The following is a 21,970-nucleotide window of genomic DNA, read 5'->3' on the forward strand; positions in this document are numbered from 1 at the left end:
ACAATGCACATTTTTTTTCAGTAAATTCATTCGAATTTTTTTCAGTAAAGCAGTGAAAAATTTCAGATTAATTTCTACTCGTTCTGAGTTTGACTTATTTTAATTTCTGATTGTTTTGGGTTTCGCTTATTTATTGATACTGATTTGTGGTAGTAGTATGCTTGGTAGATTATTTGATTCTATTTTTGTTCATTTTTGATTTAATGGAGTTCTTTGCTTTTCTTTTGAAAAACTTATTTTGTGCAAAAAGTTTTTTTGGATTAATCTACATTAAAAACAGCAAAAAGATGGGCTTACCAGATTTTTGGTCGGGTAGTTGTTCCAAACTCTTAGACAAGGTCTTCAGGTTTCTTGATTCTGTAACAGGACTTTCCTTTTGGCCAGCTTGTTCGTCAAGTTCTTCATTACTCCGTATCCTTACATATTTTCCATCACCACGAAGAGGTCGAATAACATCTGCATCTCCAAACTTAGGATCAGCTTGTGCCTCTTCTATTTCTTCTTCCTTTTCACTTGAGCTTTCTTCGTCTATTTCATCCTTAATTGAGGCCTCATCGTCACCTAGGCTTACTTTTTCAGTGTCTTCAGTTGCTTTAGCCTTTTCTCTTTCAGCATTGACATTAGCCCAAAACTTTCTATAATTCGGGGTGTCTTCTCCCTTTTCTTTTTCCGAAGCAACGGTGGGTTTTCCTTGAACTAGCCATGGATTCTTTGATTCTCTGAATTTACAATCGGCTGCAAATACAATTGGAGCTTCTTCTTCGTCCTCTGATGAAGAATCATTTTCTTTTACCTTTTCTTTCAATCGACGCCCAATTTCAAGCTGTTCAGACAGAGCCTGTTTTGCCTAAAAAAAGAAATACTCGTGCTTTCTAGATTTTACTGGAAACGCAAACAACTACTGACACCCATAAAATTATCCTAAGTTTGGAGGGGGGGGGAGAATGGGAACCTTTCATCTATCTCTAGAGCGGAAAATTTTTCTAAAAACATTTGCCGCCAAAAAAGAGCATCTTTTTCCAAGAGCTACAAGAAATTACAGTTTCCGTGAGTTTTAAATCCCCCAAGAAGGGAAAAGGGACACGTTTCAACTCTGCCGGCACCGTTGAAAATAGCTGACGATACAATAAAGAATATATATTATACTTCCTAACAAAATATTACCAAAAGAGTATAACGCATATTACAAAGTCTCGAAGGAAATAATATAAAGGTTTCTTATGTCCACCGATGAGTCGCTAACAAAAATTTAGCTTTAACGACTAGGATATATTTACTAATGGTATATTCAGAACCTTGCGGATTTTGTCTTTATGTATTAATTTAATTGAAAATTAAATTAAACATACTGTCACGCTGACAAGAAAAACAAAGACACCAACAGACACACACGTACACACATCAGTATTCAAGCGACCACCAAGATTACATACAAAGTCAAAAATAGGGTCCACAACAATATCTCCCAGTTTCTGCTTTCACTCCTTGCCTAACTGTAATTCTTAAGCGATTCATCGAAGATGAATCGACCTTATAAAAACTTCTAATTTCTAAGAGTCCAGCACAAGTTGTACAAGTCCGGATTATCAAAGCCTTTGGTCCTGAAAACTCGAGGATCTCAACAAAGCTCTATTTTTTTTTAGGCTAACAAGTAGGGAGGGGTTGTGTAGGAACTTAAAACCCCTTACCAGGAACTAGTTTGACTAGTACCTGCAGATATATTCCTGAGGTTTCACTGACCTGAAACAACTGGAACATGATGTCGATAGGCCCTATGCCTTCAATAACTGAGAAAGAGAAAGAAGAGAAAAAAGAAAAACGCCCTACCTCAGTATTATATTTTGAACGAATCGCCTGGGTTTTCGCCCATTTCCCGCTGTTTTTGTGCCGAAGATTAGCTCTTTCTTCGATTCTTTGAAGTTCCATTTCCTGTAATTTTTCCAGAGCAGCACCTGGGTTTGTTTTCTGGAGCTCTTCAAATTCCTTTAGCTGCTTTTTCAATTTCTCCCTTTTTAAGAGTCGATGATACCTTGGAAGAAACATTATTTACAGTCAAGTAAAGTAATCGGCTGGTTTGCATTTATTATTTTTTTACGAATATTATTACTAGAACCCTACCCTGCGCCGTGCCGATAAGGGAAGCCCGGATGCGGCGCGGACAATGTTAAAAACTTTGTAAGTCACTAGCTAATCGCTGGTTTTTTTCGTTATTAATCAAGAGAAGTAGAAATCTGGAAAAAATAAAGTGGCAATTACGATTCGGGCCCGCCGCATAATAATTGAAACGATAGATAATAGATTCGCCGTGATATTCACTAAGATCCAAGGAGTCAAATTAAAAGGGAGCACACACAAAAGCCAAATTAGGCCAGTAGTCTATGAGAAATCCAAAAATACCCAAGACAATGAAAAAGTCTTAATGGGGGCCCTGGGTCTATCAAAGTATTTCAATGGTTTCCCAGGGAATTTGATATCATTTTCTTCCATCTCCGCTTTAAATAAAAAGATAATTAGCTTTTTGGCATCCCTGCTTTCAATAAAAAATTGACATATTATCACTTAAAAATGATAGCCCGCTATCCCCCCACCCTATAGGCAATAACATACAATTTTTTTCATAGATCATATTTTTGGGGTCACTTCCGTTTCAACCTTCAATTCCCCAACCTTGTACATAGCTTAGTCTATAGCTAAATTTTGTCTCGATAGAATGTTTTTGTTGTTTTTTAAGGGGTGGGGGAAGTTTTCAGAAAGAATATTGTGTATCCTTTATTCTGTCAGGCTTTCAACAATTGTGTATGTAGCAAAAAAAAAAACAAACAAATCTGGGTTTTTATTATATTCATTTATGTAATCAAAGTTTATTTTTATTTTTTGATTTTATATTATTTGAATTTTTAAAAAGTTATGCAAAATACCCTTTATTTACTGTTTGCGTTACTGAACTTCGGCAAATCCATGAGATAGGAAAAAACTGATCCGAAATATCGATATCGATATATCGAATACAGAAGTAAAAATATCGATATATCGATTAATCAAAATATCGCCCAATACTAACACTAACGGTTACCAGTGATAGGCAGTGATATCAAACAGTTCGTGGGAACGAACTGTTCGTAAGGAGCGACTTGTGCTAATGGTACCCAAAAATCTAAGAAGAACAAAATTTGGTAACATTATAAACATAAAAAGAAATTTGCTTTTTATGGTGATTCTAAATACATAAGATTTATCAAATTTAAGGTTACCCACCAAAGTTACAAGCCCGATTTTTTTTCTGGTTTTGCAAAAAGGGGGAAAATATGCCAAAAAGCGCGAGTGATCTAGATAAGAGTTACACAATCAGATTCAGCATTAGAGACAATCTTTTTGAAGAGGTTTGAAGCCTCTATCTACAGATATGCGAAACTTTCCATTTTTTCCGGCAAGAATGATCAGAGAGCGGCGGATTGGTTTCCTGTCCCCCCCCCCCAACGGGTGATCGTATCGAACCAATGGTCCTAGAAAATTGGGAGAAAGCCATATACTAACAGAATAGAGGAACTAGCGGAACTTAAATTTCTAGCTCGCTTTTTAAGCAGCAAAAAAATTATTGAGCCATAGCAAAGTGAGATTCTGTGGCACAAAACAATGATTTTGCTTCAAAGACAGAGAAAAAGCCATCGAATGAAAACCCCTAGACAGTAAACCGATTCAAAATTATCAAATTAATATATGAAGCATCCCAGTTTCAGAAATAGTAATGGTTTGCGGTGGCGCAACTATTTAAGCTACTCTTTCATTATAAAGGTAAGTGTAAATAACGGGAGATTAGAGTGCTATTACATGATTTATGTGAGGTTTTACACATGTGAGAGTTTTAACATTTTCTAAAACTCTCTAAAGACAGGGTAGACGTGGCAACAGAAGTTCCTGACCCTTCTAACTCAAATAATACAACAGAAAAACCTAATATTTCGTTGTCATAAGTAAAAAAATAAGCCTAAGCTGTAAATAAATGCAAATGGATGTTATAAATAAAACATTCGAACTAAACTATTTATTTAGAAAATTGGAAATAACTTAGTTTTATATTAAGGGGATTCTATACGTTAAAAATCATTTTGTGAGACTCTACGTCGGCTGACCGTCTCAAGGGCAAAGGGTCCATTTGTGAATTTTTTTAACTTCCACTGGGAATTCCCAAAGTAATTTTGGTAAAAATTCATAAGGGATTTTTAATGTGCCAAAACTTTGAAAAGCCAACTAGAGGCTACTTTAAAATAAGGAAAACCTATAATCTCTTACTGTTTGTTAAGCAAAGCGCTGTCTTTTCAATATACAGCTGGTAATTAAAAAGCCGGTAATTACTTTAACTTCGGTTAAATTAAAATGAATAAAAGAAAGTGACGAAAATGAAAGTAATATAGAGAAACAAATGACGAATGATAGAGTAAATAGAGAAAAGGGACGAAAACGGTAGTAAATGCCAAGTGTCTTAGTAGTAAACCTAAAATCTCGACACATTTAACTCTAATAACAAATAAAGCAGGATGAGTAGTTGAGCAAAGAGAAATAAAGCATGATGATTAGTTGAGCAAAGAGAGAAATAAGATTTTGGATAAATTGAAAAAAAAGACAGTATTGAAAAAAGATCAGAGAGTAGAAAACTATGATAAAACAACTCATTTTGATTTGTTTTATCAGATTGAAGAAAATCACTAAATTTTCCAAAAAATCACTAAATATACCAATAAATCACTAATCTAGTGATTATTTTTTCATCAGGCGGCAACCCTGTGTATGGGTATGAATCAGGCTTAAATTTTTTGGAATTGTACAAGTTCGCCATATCGTGGACCAGTAACCATTAGATATATTTCTACCAATTTAATAAATTAGGTTTTATACGAACCTTTCTATAAGTAGTCCATTTTTGGAAGTAGAATATTGTTTGTCTGCTATGAGTTCTATAATTTACTGTAAATTTTTAATTCCCAATTCAAGTAACAAAAATGCGTGTTAACAAATTTGTGTTGTGTTTTGTAAAGTTTCTTTTTCAAACGACACTAGACACTAGAACTTTCATATAGGTTACGTGCGCCTGTAAGTTCATAATTTCAACATTGTCTGGTTGCGTTATGTTTTTAACGTAGATTCTCTACATATAAAATTCTTTGATATATTCAAAATTTTAATTTTGAACTAAAATGCTGAAACTTGTCACTAGCTTTCTTGAAAAGTATAGTCGTGCAAAAGTTCGCCATAATTTTGGTGTATTAATGAACCCGTTCTTTTTCAAACCCAGATTATACTGTAAAACTTCTGAATTTTTTTTTTCACTAAAGTTGTTAGTATTTTCCAGCATTTAACAATCAAGGCTGATTTTGACACATATCATCGAACTCTCAATTTCTTTGGGGTTGCTCTCATTCCAGGGCGTTAAAGTTCACTGATTGTGAGTTATTATTATTTGGGCTAAGTTATTGTGCATTGCTTTCCGCAGATCAGACACAGAAGAGAAGGAAAAAAAGTAAGACAAGATGAGATTTGTTTCTGAAAAATTTCTATCACAAGACAAGATGTGTCGAATTTGCATTTTCGAGTCACTAAACACATACACCAGGGGTTCCCAACCTTTTTTTACTCTAGGGCACATTCTAAAATACCCGTAGGGTGGCGGGCACCACCTATTTTAAATCAACAAACTCCTTCCATAACTTGTCATTTTCCCATGATTTATTTTCTTATAGTCATAATGTATTAATAAATAATAAACAAAAATGTTTCAAAATAAAAAAAATTATTTGGCATTTTTTCAAGCTAGTGTTGAAGTAAATCAATAAAACAGGCTACATATTAGTTTTACATTAGTTTTTACATTAGTTTTACAGGCTAATGTTGAAGTAAATCAATAAATTCGGCTAGACGTTAGTTTTACAAGCTAATGTTGAGTTATATAAAGTAAGAAAACCAGAAAAGTCTTCTGTATAACTTTGTTCATACTTCCCTATAATAAGTTGATGTTTAAAAAGTCATACAGAATACTATACCATTTTCCATATTTAAAGGAAACATAATATTTTTAATTAATTTCATTTTTATGTTCCTGGCCTCCCCCAGGCCATTCAGCGTGTCCCCAGGTGGCGATAGGGGAACGCTCTACAGATATGTAGGGTACCTCCATAGGAGGACCAAGGGGGGACCTTGTCCTTGGGGGTCCATAATAGAAACTGGGGCGTTCTCGTCCGGGGTCATCCATAAAGGCAGAGGAGGAAGAAGGCCCCTCAAACGTACACTCAAAAGGGCCCACTGGTTTGTCCACAAGTCCCATGAGTTACAAACCTTCTCCCAGTAATGGGTTAAATTGCATGGTGATGCAGAACACCACCGCGGGAGGATCCTCTATGGGAGGACAACTGTGGTAGGGCGTAAGATCCAGATCTATGAGCAACGGCCTCTGCGAAGGGCTGCCTCAACCTTTTCGGGGTATCTGCAAGACTGTGGATCTAGTAGCCAACTCTAGTTTTACTCGAGGAGTGGTACCTTTCGAGGACACTAGAGCCTAGTAAATAACACAGTATGTGTATGAGATTCTGATTAACGGACAATTCTTCTGGGTTTATTATGTTTTGACGAGTGTCTTCGGGCTAAAAAACCTCTTCCTATATGATTCACCTCTTATGGGTTGCCTTCCCGTAGCAGCCTAATATTTGCAGGCATGAATATATAATGAGTCGGAGGTAATAGGCTTGAGACTGCCTGTGCAGGATTTCGACTCTTGTTGATAGATGAGCATCGCCAAGTGCTGAAAACCATGTTGTGACCAAGATGGACCCAGGATTGCACAAAGCTCCATTCATAGGGTCCAGGGACTTCTTGCTGTCCGATTCTAAACCGGCTTAAGCACTTCGGTGTAGACTTGAGAAGATATGTGATCCCCGTCCTGCACTGGTATCCGGGATCATTGCTTTTCCTGAGGCGAAAATAATTTCAATGATTTAAAGAACATGAAAATTGGAACTCGCAATGTTACGACATTAAAAAATGACTATCGTATCGACATTTTGACTGACGTTTTCAGACGATTCGAACTGGATTTATTAGAAATTTCAGAAACTCACATCCCAAGGGGTAGGAAGCATGAAACTAGGTGATATAGAATTTGTTTACTCAGGCAGGAAGAATGGGGTACATAGACAGGGAGTAGGGCTCATGATCAAGAAAGAAGCTGCTAAGTTTTGTTTAGGCTGGAAACGTATTAATAATAGAATACTAGTTGTTCATTTTATGACTAGAAAGTTCAGGGTATCAGTTATAGTAGTATACGCCCCTGTAGAACCGACTGACGGAAATACTAGTGACTCAGATGAATTTTACTTACAGTTACAGGAGCAAATAGACAGGGTACCAGGTAGAAATATGATGTTATTACTGGGAGATTTTAACGCCCAGGTTGGTAGAAATAGGGATAGATAGTATCCTAGCCTAGGTAAATTTGGTGTAGGAAGAGAAAACAGTAATGGATACAGACTTTTGCAATTTTGTAGGTAAAACAATCTAGTTATAACCAATATGGTGTTTGGTCATAAAATGGCTCATAAGTTAACATGGTATTCACGTGATGGTAAGACAGCAAACCTTATTCATGTTAAAAGTAAAGGTCACCATCTAGTAGTGTCAAGGGTTAATTTAAAGCTGAAATATCGGAAGGGTAACTAACTCCCGGGAAGTTATGATGTTGGTAGACTACAGGCTGAGGATTTGAGAGAAACTTTCCAGGAACAGTTGAATACTAAACTTGAGAGTTTAAAATTAGATAATGTGGAAGATGGTTGGAATAATTTTAGAAAAATAATTTGTGAAGTTGCTGAAGGTGTATTAGGGAAGAAAGCTAGAACTGCAGCTAAGAATATTAGTGAAAAAGCTTTATGGTTAATAGAAAGAAGAAAGGACTTGTACAAGAATTATCTGAGTGATAGATCGTATGAAAACAAAATAAATGTAAAGAAAGTTGAGAAAGCATTAAAATATGAACTGAGGAGGTGTGAAGTGGAGGCCATGGATAAAATTGCCGAGGATCTGGAAGAGGCAGCTAGATGGCATAATAGTAAAATATTGTACTGGCACTTTAACAAATTGAGAGGGGGCAGTCAATCCGGACTTGGCCCAGTTAAAGATAGGAATGGGGTCGCAATTAGCGATAAGGAAAAAACTAAAGAGAGATGGGCCGAACATTTTGAGAATTTGCTTAACCGAGAGAGAGCTACAGGAAAAACTATAGAGGAAAATGAAAAAGTTTTGTGATACCTTGGATGTGAAGGAAGATTTGTTTTGTGAGGAGGAATTAGCAACATTACTAAAAGGACTAAAGAATAATAAGGCTCCAGGTGCTGATAGGGTGGCAAATGAGTTTCTTAAATATGGTGGCTCTGAGGTTAGAAATAAGTTACTGAAAATTATGAATATGATTTTTGAAAAAGGGGAAGTACCTAACGATTTTAGGAAAACCTTAATTAAGCCACTTTATAAGAAAGATGATAAGAGTGAGTGTGGTAATTATCGAGAGATTAGTCTGGTTTCTGTAGGTAGTAAATTACTTAGTAATATGATACTTTTTAGACTGAGAGATGCCGTAGACACAGTTTTAAGAGAAGAGCAGTGCGGTTTTAGAAAAGGCAGAGGATGTGTCGACCAAATTTTCACTCTTAGGCTAATAATTGAGAAGTGCCTGAGTTTTCAAACATCTTTGGTCCTCAGTTTGATAGATTATGAGCAAGCGTTCGATTCTGTTGATAGAAGAGCTTTAGTAAAGGTTTTATTTTTGTATGGTATACCAGACAAATACATTAAAGTGATTAGTGCTATGTACGAGAATAACACTGCCGCGGTTAGGGTAGGAAGTGAGGTTAGCAGCTGGTTTTGTATTAAATCAGGAGTTAAGCAGGGTTGTGTTCTATTCCCCTTTGTATGGATTATTTTGATGGACTTTGTTTTAAGGAGCACAGGAAAGGCAATGTGAGGCCACGGAATCAAATGGGAAGGAAAAAGTCTTCTGGACTTGGATTATGCTGATGATTTAAGCATCCTAGATGAAAGTGTGAGCAAAATGAATGAAGTTTTAGAGGTTTTGCGAGTTCAGGGTGCTAGAATTGGTTTTGAAAATTAATGTTCGGAAGACTAAGTCACTAAGGCTAGGAATAAGTGAAGATGAAAAGGTGATGTTGGGTAATGAAAAGATTGATCAGGTGGGCAGCTTCACTTACCTTGGTCGTATTATTAGTAAAGATGGTGGGAGCAGTGAAGATGTTAAATATAGAACAGCCAAGGCTCAGGGTGTTTTTTCACAGTTAAAAAAAAGTCTGGAAGAAAAAGTCTGGAAGATAAGTCTGCAAACCAAGATTAGAATATTAGAAGCTACAGTGATGACAGTGGTCAAATATGGGTCTGAAGCATGAACGCTCCGAAAAGCGGATGGAGATTTGCTAGATGTTTTCCAGAGAAATTGCTTAAGGATTGTTCTGGGTACCCGACTGACTGACCATATTTCAAACAATAGGCTATACGAAAAATTTGGTTCAATACCGCTCTCTAGGGCTATAATGAAAGGAAGGTTGAGGTGGCTAGGCCACGTTGTGCGGATGAAGGATGACAGATTGTCGAAGATTATTCTTTTCGGCCAACCGTCTCAGGCTAAACAGAAAGCAGGTCGTCCACGTCTAGGGTGGGAGTACGTCATAAAGAAAGATTTAAAGCAAATGGGAACTTCCTGAGAGGATGTAAAGAGAGAGGTTTTGAATAGATTGGGATGGAAGAGGAGCGTGCATAGCTGTGTTGGCCTCAGTTGGCTTGGGGCTGCTGTGAGTTGTTAGTAGAAGTAGTAGTAATAGCTCCTTACGATGCGTTTCGTCCAAACAAAATATACGGCTAGTATAGATATTAATTTCGAAGTTAGCTTCATTTAACTATCTTGGTTCATTTGAAGCTCGATAATTTACAAATAGTGACGTATTATTGCGGGGCATTGGGGTATGGTATTCCTAAAGCCTCAAAAAGAGTACTTTTAAGTTTAAATTTCTTAACTCTTCATGGAACATCAGATAAATCCAGGAAGACCTTTTATGGGGAGAGGGGCAAATAATCTATTACCTCTCTTCAATTACGGGAATAAATCTTATTGAAGAAGTTTCTTTCCTTTACAACACAAGAGAACATTCTTATACTTAACCGCAAAATGGTGAAGAGGCAGATGGATGAGCGCCGCCACGATATTTCACTAAATGTCTTCTTGTTGCCCAGGAGATATTGTTCTCCTGTCTCCCATCCCAACATCAATGGGACACGCAGCAAAAAAAAAAAAAAAATCTGGGTTGGATCATGAAAGACAATGTCGATTGGACTTGTAGGAAAAAGGGGGAACTGAATTTGCTTGGACTCATAGGTAAACAAGTAACCTTAGCCTAATGGGCTTGCCTTTCTAGAGTCTCAGGCAGACTACGGTGGTTTAGGATTGACACCAAACCCTGCAGACCTTAACATTCGCTCGAAAGTGGTAAAAAACGAGCATTTAGGTCTATTTCAAATTGATAAGGAGTTCGACGCGTCTACCTTTCCCAGTTTGATTACTAGTATTACCAGCTCCGTTTTGGTCAGTTCTTTGTCGTGCAGCTCACCTTTAGCAGCAAAGAAGATCTTGAACACGTTGTGAGATTCGGCATCATAATTGAATTTTCCTTATTCCGTGTTTCGATGCCCATGATTAGGCCCAAACAGTGTTATAAGTGCCAAGGTTTTGGCCATATTGCTCGTGATTGTATAAAGGATCCGAAGTGTAGTAGATGTGGAGATAATGATCATAGTAACAGCCGCGATAGTCCATGTACGGCATTTAATGTGAAATGTGCAAATCGTTCTGGTAATCACATCAGCAACAGTTTCGACTGCCCCAAGATTAAGAGGCGTTCAGCTCCCAGCGATAATTCGTTTCCCCAGTCATACCCCCCTCAGTTCCAATCACTAGAAAACAATAATTAATGACCCAACTTGTTTTAAGCTTCTGTTCCACAAGGCCAAAACGACTCGAGGCCGACCGTCCGGTGACCTGACAGTTTCTATTCATAAAAATTTCCAGGGCAAACTAGTTGTTGCTAATGAGTTTATTTATCACTGACGAATTAAGGGATGTAACGGTATAATGTGTATACATGCCAACTAATTATCGTAACTCTACTTCAAATAATAAATTCGCGTTAGCATGCGCTAGGTAATCAAAAATAATGCATAAAATTAGGGCATCAGGGAAAAAATTCTGCATTGTGGTGACTTTAACACAGATTTAGAAAATGATACGATTTCAAGAAAAAATGACGGCTATCGAGTGAAAACTATAAGATGGAAAATTCATTCAGAACAATCAGAAAGCTATTTACCTAGCTTTTGCAATTAACCTGAAAGATTATTGCAATTAATCTGCGTAAGTTTCTCAGTCTAGAAAGCCCCTGATTGGCTGAAAGCGATGTCATACAATCACTTTTAATTGATCAGAGGTCTTTTTTATTGCCAAACCTACAAGAATTAACTGCAATAAGCTTTATTGAACGCACTAGGTTCATGCAATAGGCTAGCCTTTAAGTTTCAGATGCCATATTAGCGTCCAGTGGCACACTCCTCCTGAAAAATATAGCCTGTGGAGTCCATACAAAATAAACAATCCATAAACACAACTATTAAGCTCCATTTTAAGCTCTATTTGATGCTTTACAATCCTATAAAAACAAGATTTTCCAGAAGAGCCCACATGACAGACGTTAACATTATGACCCTGTATTTTGACATTTCAGACCTTGCTCTGAAATGTATAGCATTTTTAAACTTTGGACCAGCCCCTGTATAAATCCCCTCCCCCCTATAAGTTGGACTTGTGCACCCCTATGCCGAATAAAATCGTTTATTTTATTAAATAAACGAAGGTGGATCCACTCATAAACTCATTTTTTCCGCTCATTTTTTCATGGATGTTTATGATTCTTGAAGTATTGCTAAACAAAAATCAAAGTTGAATATAAATGATGGGTAGAAGAGGGGCGTTGCCGCAATCCCCCTCACACTAAAAAAAGCCCTGATATTAAAAAAGAACATTAGTTAAATTAAAAGAACATAATTTACGTCAAGTGAAAGTAAATAGCGAACGTTAGAACTTACAATTAACGGAAATTATACTACATACGGGGGAGGGGATACTACTTCCTAACCTCCCTCTGCCTTTACGCCAGAGGCTAAAAGTGTTTCCCTGAAAACATGTTTGAAAACATACGGTACATATTCAGCTGATAATTACAAGTGTTTTATTGGTCAACTGTCTTTCTAAATACTTAAACTAAAAATTTTCATGTTTAAAGCAAATTAGCCTTTTGTTCTCGAAGCACTAAGATAGAGAAGGCAGTCTTTTTAAATTTGCTCTTGCATTCAATTTTAATTTTTTGGAAATCCAGATAAAAGAACAAGGTAGTTAAAAAGATGCCTACCTCCTAATGCACATACACGATACTTTATCGTCACTTTCAGCTTTAATGTGCTCTCATTTGAAAAAATAGTTTTCTTTGAACTTGCTAGCTTGATATCGATATAAAACTTAAACTTAAGATTTAACTCGGAAAGAGTTTAATGTAAAATAAAAACTTTGAACTCGGGGGAGCTAGGTCAACAACGGCTTAACCTTAAGATGAACTGGCAGTACTATTAGGTGATTATGAATACCAACCTTATGACCTTATGATTATGAATCAGCATTTGATTTATGTCATCCAGCTCTTCTTTCGCTTTTTTTTGGGGGGGGGGGAGGGGTCCTCGGTAGTAACTTGTAAAAGAAAAACAAAACCCAACAATATTATAGAGAATTCAATTCTTGGTATTAATCTAGTATGAAAACATATTCACATTCATACAAACACGGTATCTGCTCCAGCTGTAAACAACAATACTTACTTTTTGCTTTTAATTTTATTTTGTCTCCTAGCCTTAGCTTCCTGATGAGCTTGGAGGGCACGAATTTGTCCGAGTTCACGACGTCGTTCTAATGCTTCCTTAAGAGACATGGAAGAAAGAGCTAGTTTCTCAGCTTCTGTCAATTCCTGTAATTCAAAAGCAAACGTTAAAACAATCACAACTGACAGACATGCAACATAATAGCTAAGGGATTTGTAATAATACTGAACAAAATGAAGAGTAAATGATTATTTTAATAATCAAACGATTATTTTACTCATGACCAAACTCGCCTTAAGATGAGGCATATATGCAGAATAAAGTGCCTTTTATTCTTCGTTTCCTGTATTATGAAAAAAAAAAAAAAAAAAAAAAAAAAAAAAAAAAAAAAAAAGAAAAACACCGAACAATTTATTTTTGAAAATTTTATTAAATTGCAATACAAAGTACGACTAATATTCATCTATGTCACGAAAACAAATATTTTTAATAAGTTCAGTCTTTGAATGAAGTATTTCTACATAGGTTGGAAAGATTTTGAGTATATCTCTATTTATTTCCCCCGCTTGTGGCTTTGGGTGAGTTAATCATTCTGTCATACTTCATAAAAAAAACATAAAAAAAAATCAAGTAATTAATTTCACGAATCATGTGAACATATTTTTATTTACTATTTAATGCAATTTTTCAAAGCATTGCAATACAGATTTCTGAAACGATTTTTACGTTTTCATTAACTTTACTTGAACTTTTTGTGTGTTTTATGTTTTACATTCTTAGTCGTAATAGAATTGAAATAATTTCTCAAAAAGCGGCGTAGCTTATTAATAATAAAAATTATTCTGTTCACGGGTATAAAAAGAAACATAGTGTATGAGGGGGAAACTATGTAGGGTTAGGTGGTTTTCATTCTTCATTTTAGGCACTGTGGTAAAACTTGTAGAGTTTCATGAAAATAATTATTAACAAATACGGTCTTGTTGATGAAGTTTTTCTACCAAAGTTGGAAAGAATTGGGGCGCATTGCTTTTCGTATTCCCTGTATATCGATTATAGTTGGTCAATCCTGCTGGGAAATCCAATGTCTTCCTGTTTATGTAGGCTAGTACTACATTATAACAATAAAAAAACCTATCAGGCTATTATTTTAATAAACCATACAAAAATTATTTTTTCAGCGTAATTTTTTAAGCCCTGAAATATAGGCTTTTAACTTCAATTTTTTGTTTTTAGGTAACTTTATTTGTACTTTTGTTTATGTTTTATCTTCATAGTCATACAAAACTTGACACTAGATAGACGCTGGAAGGACAACGTGAAGTGCTGCAATTTTTGGTCGCAAAGACCGATAAAAATGTTACAGGAACAATACTTTGCTTTCGTTTCTTCGCCATGGATTAAACGCCATAGTTCCCAACCCCTTAAAAATTTAAAATGGTAAATCCGTAGAAGTACTTTTTTTTTTTTTAAAGAATGACGATACGTTTATAGCCTATAATAGCCTAACATATAATATATCATAGCCTAAAAATATGCTATGTCCACAAAACCGACTTGATTCTCTATTTTCAGATATCCAGTTGACGTTGTTAGTTCTTAAATGCACCATGTACAAAAGCTAATGCTTTATTACTTTTCCCAAAAACATAAGACAAAACACAATTTATTTTAATATTTCTAAAATTATGGCATTTACAAAATAAGGATACGTTACTGTGCCTCCATATGTAACAGCTGTTAATTGTTTCCTATGTGATTTGTGATAAAACGACTCGATTCTATTCCTATCACCAAGCGATTGCCACATAAATTCTTTACTAATAATTATAAAACTACGTAGTTACGTCAGTATCCAATCAAATAAAGACAAATTTTTTCAACCCTAAAATGTATTAGAAACGAAGAAGAGGTAAAACCAATTAGCAGAAGTATGTAATTGCTTGTCCTGTAAAACGAACAACTTTTAAGATTCTTTTCTGAAAGTCACAGTATGAAACGGAGCTGAAATCCCCAAGGAACTAAGCTTTGAAGCTTGCTAATGCCCGTATTAAAGTTTGTAATGTCCCATTTCTTGATTAACGTCTTCTTGGCTGTAGATACCCTCCGACCAAATTTCCAAAGCATCTGGAAACATTTCGGAAAAAGATAGATGGAGCTCATTAAATGTCAGCATCTCTGAATATCCGTCCGCTCTGTTTATCTATCTTAAAATTACTTGCCCCATAAATTTAGAGTTGACTGGAGGTCAGAAAAGCGGAATACGCCACTGGAAATTATCCCTCTCATCTCCCATTGCTCCAGGGTATTTACCAATGAAATTTCAACTCGATTGATGAATAAAAAAACAAACTTTCAGTGTTTCCGCTGAGAAATAAATAATGGGAGGTGGTCTTCCACTTGGTGCCTCCAATCATATAAACAGAAAATTCTTGCATGATCCCACTTCAAAACAGGGTGCAACATGCCTGATTTTCTACTAAAAGCCAATGGTGAGAGTTTTCGAAAGGCCGTGGGACCATTCGGAGCCTAAATTCGTAAATTTAAAAATCAAAGCACAATTTCGATCCAATCAAAAGTTGTAGATGGGAGGACCAGAGTGGGGGGGGATGTCTCACTTTGCTTCTCCAATCATACAAATTAAAAGCCCCAGCGTGATTTCAGTTCAAACAAGGTGCATCATGCATACAGTTCTGCTAAAAATTTAAACAATGTGCAACACGTCTACTTTACAGCTAAAAGGCTGATTACAAGTTTTTGCGTGATTTTGTATTAAATAGGGCTCAACGTTTGGACTAAAAATTTGGTGGGAGCATTTGAGAAAATTTCGGTGCCTCGAAATCGTATTTCTTCCAGCTAAAAGTTTGAATTTCTTGCGGCGGGCCAACTTTTAAAGATCACTACTAGCAAAGGAGCAAATAGAAGCTTCTAATTTCTTTAGCAATGAAAGAACTATAGAAATTTAAGCGATACATATGATACCATCCTCTGCCTCAGTCCCAAACACAAAAAATGAAATGTCAAACTTGACCTAAATAACAAAAAAAGATAGCTTGTAAAAGTAAATGGTAACACTTTTGGAACCACAGGGAAATGCCCCTTTCTGTAAATCTGAAACTTGTTCTAGTCATTGTTCTAAGAATATATTTTATTGGGTCAGAGAATTGTTGCGTATCTTATGCCCTTTTAACTATTAGTTTAACTTAAATTTGAAACTGCTGAAGTTATTTGACAACTTAAATGGAATTTTACACTCAGAACCAGACACATAGCTTGAAGAAACAGAAGCTTGGTAGAACAATTTGATATAGCATTTTCTTATATAGAATATATAAGTCCACTTCACCACTCATATTGTGAGCAACGGCAAGTGAAAACCATCTTTTTTTTAGCCAAAAGTATGAGTCATATGCAGCTTTTCAAAATGTGCAGTCATATTCATCACACCAGCTTGAGCTCCACACTTTTCACAAAAAAAACAACAACACGGAAGTTATATCCTTATAACTTTCAAACACGGCAAAACAAAAGTATTAGTCCCGCAAACCCGCTGTTATCTTCAAAGAGATCTGAATTGCTTTATGATTTATAGTTTCTCTTTCTACACAAGTCCTTCTATCGCAAAGATTATTTTTTTTACAAGTTGAAGAACTAAATATTTTTTACTATAGCAAAAGGATAAATTAATTTCGCCTTCCACTTTTTAATAAAACTCAAATTTTCAATTTGTTAGCAAATAGGACGGTTAGGTAACAGAAATTATGGTACCAATGCCCCAAAATCCAAATTGTGACGTTCTTGGGCCCCTAAAAACTTCTCCTGTTCCATCCCAGAGAATTCAGCATGGAATTATTTGCCTGTTGATTTACTACTATTAACTTCTGTTGATATTTGGCTAATTTTACAAAATCTTGTGTAGAAATGTATTCCATTTTCTTCCAGTCTATTTGAAAGAGTGTGCATATAACAACATACGTCAAATGGTTACATAAAAAGAATTGTTACTCTTAAACAAAAATTTCGATATGGCGTCAATATCTTCTACAAACACATCCCTCACCTCACATCATGGGAGCTGTCTATCCTACAACCGTCTAACAAGCCCGAAAGACAATCACACAGCTCCTACAGAAGTAATTGCCTGCTACCTGCAGAAGTACTTGACTAGGACTACGTACTTATGGAAATGCTTTAATTGACCTGTAGGAGCTTCCTTGGTGGTAATGTAATATACATTTAAAAGCTATTTTTCAATTTCTTGTTTAAGGACTCATAACAGTAAAAGTAGCACATAGGTAAACATAAATTCACTTCTATCCTCTTCCAATTTCTCACATCATTTTATTAATTTACTGCATAAATTATGCATAAAACTGGAAGCTGATCCCCAGATACTCAAAGGACACCTCTCGTCTTTCTCCCCCTTCCAGCAGAGGACTGGAATTTACAGCGCTGTTGTTTAAATGCTCAAATAATTAAAAAACACAAGAAATTTAAGATTATATTAAGAAACTGGAAACTATAAAACAACTCACCTCTCCGTTTTTCATAACGTTCTTGCTTCCATGCAGAAGTGCAGCAATTTGCTCTTCTAAAGGAGTCTTACGCTTAAATTTCTTGGCAAACGCATTGCCATCTATGAGTCTATTGTCTGGCTGATAAAGGGGAAATTCCTGGACAGCAGTCCCGAGTCTGTTCTGGTATACAACAGGATCCCATCTACCTACTTCGTTCTTTGCTTTGTCATAGGCAGCAACACGAATTATCTTAAATAAAGAAACAAACGGCACATTTGAAATGAAACCCTATAAAATCACTTCACATGCCAAACTAATCAACTTCCCTTTTTAAATATTTTCTAACTTTAGCGTCAAAGCAACTAAATGACACTTAACTCTACAATATTTGTATGGGAATTCTCCAAATAGAAGGATTAATACCTACAGTAACGAAGAATATTCACGCCGTACAATAATACCTAAGTTTTACAGAGCCAGTATAACCAGCTCAATCCAAAAATCCGCTTTAAAGCATGAGCTTCAACCATCCCAATAGAAACTCCTGCAAACATACCTCATCCTCGGCTGCATAATAATTATGCTACCTTGGCTATACCTTAATTTCATACAATTTTTCAGAAGTCAAATGCTAATGACTCCACAAATTATGGAAAAGGTTTAAATGTTCTAGCATCATATAATGAGATTCCCAGACTCCACCAAGTCCTGAGAGCTCAAATCAGAATAAATTCCATTTTTAGCTCTTGAAATGGATTATCATTCTATTCCATAGCAAGTGAAAAATCAAGGAGATCAAAATAACTGACAGAATCTAGAGCTATACTCCAACCAATAGCTACAAATAGATTTCGATTTTTTTTTTTTTTTTTTGGAACCACATCTAAGATCTGGGGGTCAATGGTGTGACTCTGTAAGCTCAGCCAAAGTCAACCCAGACCTAAGTGGGTATGTGGAGAAATCAGGGGGGAAAACATGGAAAGCAACAGATGATTTGTCCCCAACCACGCATTGCACTCCTGGCCAAAGGCAAAAAATCAAGAGATTGGTACCTGCACTATGCCAACCATTGGTCAGCATGTGAAGAAAGTTTAAGCTTTAGTATTGGTTATTGGAAGTATACAGACGTTTTCAGGGATGGTTTTTTCTGTTAGTGGGGGGAGGGTGTGGGTCGGGGGTTATGTGGGAGGATCTTTCCAGGGAGGAAGTTTTCATGGGGAAACGGACATTGCTATGAAGGGGGTGCCGGATTTCCCAGCGTTATAAAAAAAAAAAACAATCAGAAATTAAATTTTAAAAAAATCAGGTTTTAAACTGAAAGTAAGGAGCAACATCAAAACTTAAAACGAACAGAAATTATTATGTAGATGATTGGGTTCGCCCCCTAGTCACTAACTCACTCTTTACGCTGAAGATTTTTTTGTACTTTCATAAAAGCTATTTATTCTAAATAACGGCCTTTGTGATTAAGAAGTCATTCTTAAAGAATCGGAACAAAATTTGAACTTTATTTTAAAGAGCAAGGTATTGACTAGGGGGCAAACTCCCTAATATACGTAATATAAATATACGAATATAGAAGTTCGTTACGTAAGTTAAATCAGAACAAAATTTCGAGAAAGCCATTTAGCCAAAAAAAAGTAAAATTAATATGCAAATTTCGATTTAATTGTTCATGTACGGTGAGCTAAAATAAAAGCTGCATTAATTAAAAAACAATAAGAAGTTAAATAAAAACACAAGTTTTTTTTAACTGAAAGTAAGAGCGACATTAAAACTTTAAACGAACAGAAATTACTCCGTATATGAAAGGGGCTGTCCCCTCCTCAACGCCTCGCTCTTTACGCTAAAGTTTGACTCTGTCTCACAACTTTATTTTTTTAAACAATAAAAAACTGTAGCGTAAAGAGCGAGCCGTTGAGGAGAGGACATCCCCTTTCATATACGAAAAAAATTCAGTTCGTTTTAAGTTTTAATGTTGCTCCTTGCTTTCAGTTAAAAACACTTGTTTTTTTATTATTTAATAATCTACAAAGACCAAGGTTCAGGGTGTTTTTCCACAGTTGAAAAAAGTTGGAACAATATGAAGGTAAGACTCCAAACCAAGATTAGAATATCTGAAGCTATGTTAATGACAGTAGTCAAGTATGGTTCACAAGTATGGGCGCTTTAACAGACAGAGGAGATTTATTAAATTTTATACAAGATTTATTAAATGTTTTTCAGTCCAATCAAAACTTATAGATAGCCACTTTGTTCATCGTAGTTGAAAGGTCCAGTAATAATGTATTTCAGGCATACATCCCCCCCCCTGTAGCCTTCAGGGCAAGGGTTGTAAGGCCCAGGGGCACATATAGTTTTTATGGAAAGGGTGGTCATATGGTCATATAAACTTCAGAGAGGGCTCATAGGATTGGAAATAAGAAATCCCAGTGTCCTTTTCAAGAGTCAAAGCAATTGGAGGGCAACCCGCCTCTCTCCCTCATATCCTATTTTCCTCAAATGTATCTGATGGAAATTTTGAGATAGCCATTTGTTCAAAAACAGTCCAAAGATCATACAGCAAGGCCTTTGGGGCGGACACAACCCCCCAGAGTCTGGGGGCAAGGGTTGTATGAACTTTCGAGGAGGCTCATTTTATTGGAAATTTAAAGTTCCAGTGCCCTTTTAAGAGACAAGGTGACAGAGAGCAACTATCCATCCCCCTCCCTCCCTGAAAGCCTCTTTTCTCCAAACATATTTGATCAAAATTGTGAGACAGTTAGTTTGTTCACAATACTCCAAAGAGCATATAACAATGCATTCAGGGTGGACACAACCCCCTGAGCACGGGGGCAAGGGTTGTAAGTCATATCATGGGGCATATAAGGTTTTTATGGAACAGGTGGTCATATAAACTTCGGATCGGACGGGGCTCAAGTGATTGGAATTCGGAAGTTCTAGTGCCCTTTTTAAGAGTCAAAAGCGGTTGGAGAGCAACCAGTCTCCCCTCCATGGCTATTATTCCCCAAAAAACATCTGACCAAAATTTTAAGAGAGCTTTTTTGTTCGGCATTGTTGAAAGGTCCAATAATTATGTCTTTGGGGGTTGTCAATCTCCCCAAGGACCACAGTCCTCAAGGCAAAGGATATAAGTAAGAAATTTAAAGTTCTAGTGCCCTTTTAAGAGACACAGGTGACAGAGAGCAGCTACCCCCCCCCCCTCCCTGAAAGCCCCTTCTCCCAACATATTTGATCAAAATTGTGAGATAGTTATTTTGTTCACAATACTCCAAAGAGCATATAACACTGCCTTCAGAGTGGACACAACCGCTTTGAGCCCGGGGGCACCCCCCCCCCCCCCGGGGGAGGGGGGTTTATGGAACAGGTGGTCATACAAACTTCGGATCCGAAAGGGCTCATGTGATTGGAAGTCGGAAGCTCTAGTGCCCGTTTTAATAGTCAAAAGCAGACGAAGAGCAACCAGCCCTTTCCCAACAAGCCTATCATTTCCCTAAAAACATCTGATCTAAATTTTATGTCAGCTATTTTGTTCAGTATTGTTGAAAGGTCCAGTAATTATGTCTTTGGGGATATCAATCTCCCCAAAGGACCACAGTCCTCAGGGTAAAGGTTGTAAGTAAGGCAATTTTTTCATTGTCTTTATATTATAATGTTGTTTAGAAAGGTATGCATTTTTGAACTTTACTTTCCAAAAAGACAAAGGGCATTCAGGTGGGTCTTTCAGAGAATGTTGAAGGGAGTGTTGAACTAAACCAAAACACAATATTTGTATAGATTATCAAAAGGGAGTTACTTAGGAATGCATGGGTATATTAATTTTGAACTTTCAGGAAATGATAAGGGAGATGATCAAAAAGAGAATGTTTGCATGCTACCACTACTAATACAACTACTACCACCACTACTGCTACTACTATTACCACACTACTCCATTTACAATAATGAGGGGAAATTTGAACTAAGTCAAAAGATGTGATGCGCATGTACATTGTTAAGAGTGCATCTCAAGAATTGATTTGGGTATTAAGTTGAAGCTTTTAGAGAATGCTAAAAGGGAAGATCTTCTGACCAAAGGGCAATATATGCATGCTACTACTAATACTACTATCACTGCATCATTTACTACTACTACTTCTATTATGACTACTTGTAAAGACAATACCTTAATACTACTGTTGCTACTAGTACTACTGCTGTTACTATTAATACTACTACTAGCAATACCAATACTACTACAGTGACTAATATTAAAATTATGCCTAAGGGTATGAATGTGAAATTTTTAAGGATTTTTTTTTGGTGGTGGGGGAGATCGGCTAAACTTAATCACAACAGCCACCTGTATGCAGGTTGTCAAAAGGGCATAACAGCAATATCTTAGGAACAGTGGTGTCTGAAATTGAAACTAACAGGCCTTGTTCTGGGGGATGTTGAACTAACCAAAAGAAAATAGTTGCATCCTAATGCTACAGCTTCTACTCATACTG

The 21,970-nt window shown here is 36.3% G+C and overlaps 1 protein-coding gene across 1 annotated transcript in view; it reads right to left on the reverse strand.

Moving 5' to 3' along the window:
* Window positions 1-21,970, reverse strand: part of LOC148956484 (U3 small nucleolar RNA-associated protein 14 homolog A) — a 50,840-nt gene that overhangs the window by 11,212 nt on the left and 17,658 nt on the right. Inside the window, exons 3-6 of the mRNA XM_089108319.1 lie at window positions 17,499-17,729; window positions 12,967-13,112; window positions 1,828-2,029; window positions 298-847 (exon numbers count right to left, since the gene is read on the reverse strand). Coding sequence (XP_088964445.1) covers window positions 298-847; window positions 1,828-2,029; window positions 12,967-13,112; window positions 17,499-17,729 — 1,129 coding nt within the window. The remainder of the gene's footprint in view (window positions 1-297; window positions 848-1,827; window positions 2,030-12,966; window positions 13,113-17,498; window positions 17,730-21,970) is intronic.

This window comes from Artemia sp. Qi Xiang Cuo, chromosome 1, assembly GCF_049724085.1.
Source record: "Artemia sp. Qi Xiang Cuo chromosome 1, ASM4972408v1, whole genome shotgun sequence".
NCBI classification, from domain to species: domain Eukaryota; kingdom Metazoa; phylum Arthropoda; class Branchiopoda; order Anostraca; family Artemiidae; genus Artemia; species Artemia sp. Qi Xiang Cuo.